This window comes from Chenopodium quinoa, unplaced genomic scaffold (assembly GCF_001683475.1).
Source record: "Chenopodium quinoa cultivar QQ74 unplaced genomic scaffold, ASM168347v1, whole genome shotgun sequence".
Taxonomy (NCBI): Eukaryota; Viridiplantae; Streptophyta; class Magnoliopsida; order Caryophyllales; family Amaranthaceae; genus Chenopodium; species Chenopodium quinoa.
The window spans coordinates 134,544-141,201 of NW_018742684.1; the positions used below are offsets into that span (position 1 = coordinate 134,544).

General features: G+C 38.4%; 1 protein-coding gene across 1 annotated transcript; it reads left to right on the forward strand.

The window, feature by feature from the left end:
* Positions 1 to 2,830: 2,830 nt before the first annotated feature.
* On the forward strand, positions 2,831 to 4,264 carry LOC110722591. The gene is made up of 4 exons (XM_021901855.1): positions 2,831 to 3,596; positions 3,687 to 3,807; positions 3,894 to 3,984; positions 4,124 to 4,264. Exons 1-4 carry the CDS (start codon positions 3,210 to 3,212, stop codon positions 4,194 to 4,196), a joined length of 672 nt encoding a protein of 223 aa, XP_021757547.1. The 5' UTR covers positions 2,831 to 3,209; the 3' UTR covers positions 4,197 to 4,264.
* The last annotated feature ends 2,394 nt before the right edge of the window (positions 4,265 to 6,658 follow it).

Below are 6,658 nucleotides of genomic sequence, written 5' to 3' on the forward strand. Positions count from 1 at the left end.
TCATGGGGACCGGCTTCTCAATTGAGATCCGTCCCTTGATTTCCTTTAGGATAAATTGGCTTGAATTCTTTTTTCTTCTTCTGGGACGGCTGTTTAGAGGAATCAGTTGCCCAGACCTCTTTTCTCTTCTCGTCTTTGTTTGACGACTGCTTCTGTCGTCCTTCTCTTTTGTCGGACCTTTTCCCGTCTGACTGTTTTACCGTACTACAAAGATCAGTCGCATGTATATAGGCTTCCGCTTCAATCAAGGCCTCTTGAAGAGTCGCCACCCTCTTTCGGACCAAATCAAATTTGAAGGTCGACCCGTCTTTGAGACCTCTGAAAAAGTCAGTATAGGCTACTTCATCCGGTAACCCTTGAATCTATATTCTCATCAGGTTAAATCGCCTGATGTAAGAACGAAGCCCCTCCTTCTCGCCCTGCTGAATTGTTCCTAAATCAAGGGTCGTCTTCTTCGCAGGGATGTTCATGGCGAAGTTGGAGGTGAATAAGTAAGCAAGCGTCTTGAAGTTATTTACACAACCAGTCGGCAGGTTGCCGAACCATTGTTGTGCGATTCCTTTGAGAGTCGCTGGGAAACACTTGCACCAAGTGGGATCATCCAACCCTTGAAGGTACATCAGATTGGTGAATGCCATCAGATGGTCTTCTGGGTTAGTAGTGCCGTCATAGGCGCCTACTAATACATTTTCACTTTGGCCGGCTGAGCGGCTTCAGTAATTTCCTTGGAGAAGGCCGACGGCTGTTCACCAAGTCTAAGCAACCGTAGCTGCCAGTCCATAGGTTGGACATTTTTTGCTGCATGTCCACCAAACGGAGGTGGCTGTAAAAAATATTGTTGTTGCGGTACAAACGATAAGTTTGGTACCGCCTGGTCGCTATGAAAGCCGGACTGACGGGAGGTGCCGCCTGACTGACCCTCATGATACGACTGAGTATGCCTCATCGAGGTATTTCGCAGACTGTCTTGGAAGTTTGAAGTAGAGGCCGACTCTGACAACCGGTCACTCTTCTTCTGCTCTAGCAGTAGCCGAGCGTCTGTGTATGTTTTCCTCGACCCGTCCGCCTGAATATGACGAACAGGTTTTCTATTTCCTGGAGTAGGAAAACGGTATTTTGTGAAATCAAGGGCAGGTGGCTCCCACTTCCTAGATTTAGGATGAGGGGTCGCCTCTCGCCCTTGAACTGGCTTCCTCTTCCGTGAAGTGGAGGGTTTCTTAGCCGACTGCTCCTTGTCCAGAGCAGGCGGCTTCTTGTTGATCAACTCTTGAATTTCTCCCTTGAAGTCCCTCATGAAGGTCATGAGTTCGTTCCTTGTGATGGGAGCAGACCCATCAGTCGGCTGCTGCCGAACAGGCGGTGCACCTGCTGGCTCGCTTCCAGTTTGAAGATGTTCACGTTCCCTCCTTTCGGTATGACGGGTACGTCGGGCCCTTAGGGTCCCGTCTGAAGCTGTGTGAGCTTCAACTTCAAATTCATTCTCAGTATCGTGGTCCGACTGAACTAGAGGATCGTCCAGGGGACGTCTCTCTTCAGGAGCCGGTACAAACGTGGGTGCCATCTCAGAAGTACTCTCCCCACAGACGGCGCCAAGATGTTTCGGGGTTTTCTGATTTCCTACGGGAGAGTTACAATTCCGAGACTGGAACCGGACTCCTGTACCTGCAAAACAAACGGATGCTCCGGATGATTGGAGATCCGCCTCCGACGGTCAAGTTAGTACTTGATTAAGGAGTAATTAATGCGGAAGTTAAAGTGATTGGGTCTCTCTAGGTGTGAGTGTTTAATGTGTGTAATCTGCGTTTTTTCCCTTAATGAGGATTAAGGGAGGTATTTATAACCTCGGGAAACGTGCCAATCTAGGTTTAGGTTAACCTTGGGCTGATTGGGCCTAGGTGACCGGCTTCTCCATTAGGCGTGGAGTATGCCACATGTCATGACATAATAAGTCCAGGGTGGACGAATAAGCGTGTGCCACGTGGCAAGCCCTGAGAGGTCCAACTGGGGGACACTTGGCAGGACCTGATTGGCCCACGTGGCGCATTCCGATTGGTGGGAGCAAAATCCCCTAATCAGGTTAGATACATGTAAGTGTTTTGTGTTCTTTTGTCATAATACTATTTTATTTTTAAATTAAATAGTATATGTGTTTAAAATGTTTAGAGGTTTCAAGTTTTTAATATATTTTCCATAAATTTTATAATTATATAGTATATTTTTCGTAAATATTTTAATATGTACATTAGTATATACACATATGTATAGTAATAAATAATCAATAAATAATCAAAGATCACTAATCCGTAGTTAAAAATCACTAATTAATAAGTTCAGTTCAGTTCAGCTCAGCTCAGTTCAGCCGAGTTCAGTCAATCAGAACAGGCCCTAAGTCTTTAAACCTTTTTAGGTGAAATAAATGAAAAATTATGCGGAGTAATTGATTAAATTAAAATAGGGTGTTTTTAAGGGTGATAAAATACAAAATTTACTCTACTTTATTACATTTTTCAATGCATAAACTCAACCTTAAGTAAAGTTGGTATGTAAATTAGTATATTTACATATAACCTAAGTAAAGTTTTTAAAAAAATTCACCAAATACCACCGAGATTATAAAAAATTTATTTGTCACATACTAGCTTGTATAATAAAAACATACACATTAATACAATCTAACAAAATCTCACATAACTACGGACTATTATTTTGTTTACAAAACAATAATACACAAACATCGTTTAAAGATGAATTGATTTATACAATAGTATCAAAAGTCAAAATATGTCAACTAAATTGAAACAGATAGAATACGTTATACAGAGTACAATATATACAATCAAGCCTTGATTCTTTAGTTGATTTTCGTAGCAACAAAACCCACCAAAAACTTGATCTTGTGACTGTAGTTGTGACCAAGGCAGAACTATAATCAAAATGAAAAAAAATATATTAAAGTAACGATTCTTGAATTGAAGCAGCCATTCCAACAACAGCAAGGAAACAAAAAGTCGAATTCCTTGCTGTGATCAGAAGGCAAGAGCCATATTTGTTGATGCCTTGCTCCCATTTCGATTTGACATCTCCCTTTTCTAGAAGAGAGTAATAACACTTCTCCTCCACACTTACCTGTAACATAATAATATACATACATACCACAGTTATTCTTGCAGCATTCTGCAACACCTTGATCTAACAAGCAAATTAAAAGTATGGCTCTTTCCCCATCTTTTACTTGCAAAATTATGCCCAACATTTCTCACAGAAGCCTAACTTCTCTCAGCTACGTACGCCCTCAATCATCCTGTACAAGAAACCTACATACACCTAGAGTTAAGGTAGTCATCCCCAAGCCTATTTTCAGGACAACAAACATCAGAACATGTATCAGCCACCGGAAGAAGCCTGAGATAGGATGCAAATTCGCAGCAAAGTCAGACTCTAGCTCAGAGTTTAACGCCGTTTCAGATGTTATCAAAAAACTTTGCACATGCATCAATGAGATTAACATGACGGAGCTAGAAAATCTCCTCTCCAGAGACTGTTACATTGAGGATACACTATTTAAATCTGAGAAGGAGCATAAAAGTGGGAAGGAGGTTACAAAGCTCAATTTTACCTACTTACACATAACCTCAATCTATTTATTTTCATGTGCTTAAGAATACATTCTAAATGTTTTCCTGCAGGAAGTCAAGAACTTGTTATTTAAACTTGCAGGAATTTTGGGTATCCAAAATCTCCAGCTTGAACTAGAAGAGCCTATTCCTGGAAAAGAAGAATTAACGGCTACTGTGAATTGGCGTTTAGGTACCATGTTTTCTATCTACTTAATCGGCATAAACTAGTTTACTTATTTCACACATATAAACTGGTAAAACTTTATTTGCTTGCAGTGCATAAGGATTCACAAGAGCTTCATCATAAAAACATAAGAGGACATAGTACATTCCAGTGCTCATATGAAGGCGACACACTTGTAATAATGTAATAAGAACAGGAATAACCAAACATCATAAATCTCACTTCATAATATAACTAGCTTAGCTTGCAAAGTTACAATATACAAAACTGTGAATTCAGACAATCCTAAGAAAATATTAACAATTTTTACATTTCTTTGCAGGAAACTTGTGAACATAACAGAGTCAAATGAGGAAACAAACCAGGAACCTAGTAGTTCGTCAGAACAATCCTAGACATTGCCATTGCTGTCCTGTTTCGACCACGAATCCAACATAGTAAGGGCAACAAGCGGTCCGAAAATGGGAGGAAGCGAAGGCGGCCTGCTGAAGGCCACTATAGGGTCAGCAGCCTTCTCGTCTGCAATAATCTTCCTTGCTTTACCACTTTCTTCATTTCCATTCTTTTTCGGCTCCAATGAAGGAACAATACCACCTGTTGTAGATTGTAGAATACCAATATTTCATTTAGTGAATATCAGTGTTTTTAAGTTAATTAATTGTTAAAATGAGTTTATTACTCTGCATTTTGATTATAATTACCCCGTGATCCTTCAATTGGATAAAAGTGTTTCTCAATAGTTTTTGCCAATGAACGCGAAGCTGATCCTCGCATATATGTTTTATCACCAGTAAAAAAAAACACTAGATTCTGCAAAGAAAAAATCAGATAATTTTACAAACTAAACTTAGTTTTAGTGTGTAAAACTCACTTAAATTTTAATACATAAATAAATAAAATCCTTTAAAAAAAATGATTTGTAGTAGTAAGAACAAATATTGAATTTCGATCAACCAATGATTATACCCAACTCCTTTATTTATCTCACAGATTATACCCAAAATTGCACATAATATGTAATAGAGGTTGTTAAGAAAATAATGCAAATTTTCTATTTAATCAAATTTGAGGGAGAAATAAATTACATAAACAAAATGTCTATTTATACCAAAGTGCAAAAACACAACCCCTCTTTTCTCTGAGTTATTTTTCTTCTCTCAGATTTTCTCTTGAAATTATTACATACAAATGAAGGAAATGCTCAATTTATAGTTTTCCTAAAACAACCTAAGCCATTTAAAATTTAGCCTGCAATATTTATTACCATTAGTTATTTTTCCCTATATTTGGAAACACCTTTAATTTTCAATGGTAATGCATGGTTATTTAATAACCATTTATTTTTTTTTCTTTATGTTTCTTAATTATCTGCCAACAATCTCCCACTTGAAGACTAATTTCAATCTGTCTTCACACCAAGGAGTAGAACCTCAACTAGTCTTCTGTCATTTTAAGACCAATTGATGTTGAGCACAATTTCAACTTGTCAATCGTCACTGTTTTCGTTAACATGTCTGCTGGATTCTTACTGCCAAGAATCTTTTTAAGAGTTAACACTTCATCTTCTAGAAGAGACCTGATAAAGTGATAACGAATACCGATGTGCTTTGTTCTTGAGTGAAACGCCGAATTCTTTGCTAAATGTATAGCACTCTGACTATCGCTATACAAAATATTATTCACTTGTTTGAACCCCAGCTCATCTAACAAACCTTGAAGCCATATCATCTCTTTACTAGCTTCGGTCACTGCCACATACTCAGCTTCTGTAGTGGATAAAGCAACAATCTTTTGTAGTTGGGACATCCAACTTACGGCTGTATTTCCAACTGTAAATACATAACCCGTTGTGCTCTTTCTATTATCGACTTCACCGCCAAAGTCTGCATCAACATATCCTTGTATTTTCAATTCACCTTTACCAAAGTACAAACACTTATTAATTGTACCTCGTAAATACCTCAAAAACCATTTAACAGCTTCCCAATGGACTTTTCCTGGATTGGATATAAACCTGCTTACAACTCCCACTGCATGTCCAATATCTGGTCTTGTACAAACCATTGCATACATCAAACTTCCAATAGCCGAGGCATAAGGAACCTTGGCCATATATTCTTTATCTTCATCTGTCTGAGGGGACTGATCCTTTGATAGACGAAAATGACTCGCCAACGGTGTACTAACAGGCTTAGCATCACCCATATTAAATCTCTGAAGAACACGTTTGATGTACTCTGATTGTGATAACTGCAAAGTGCCTCTCTGCTTATCTCTTGTGATTTGCATTCCTAAAATCTTCTTTGCTGGACCCAAGTCCTTCATGTCAAATTCCTTTGACAATTGATGCTTTAACTTTATAATATCATTCATATCAGAACCTGCTATTAACATATCATCAACATAAAGTAATAGGATGATATAACTGGATTGATATCTCTTGAAATAGCAACAGTGGTCAGCATTGCACTTCTGGAAATCTTCCTTGTGCATGAAGTTATCAAACTTTTTGTACCATTGTCTTGGGGCTTGTTTTAGCCCGTATAAACTTTTCTTAAATTTGCATACCATCTGCTCTTTCCCACTTTTTATAAAACCTTCTGGCTGGTGCATGTATATTTTTTCATCAAGATCTCCATGAAGAAATGCAGTCTTCACATCTAACTGCTCGAGATAAAGATCTTCAATTGTAACAATACTCAACACTGTTCTAATGGTATTGAGTTTCACAACAGGAGCGAATATCTCATTATAATCAACTCCCTCTTTCTGTTGAAAACTTTTGACAACTAGTCGAGCCTTATACCTCTTGGAATCATCGTGCTCCTTTTTTGCTCGATATATCCATTTGTTATGA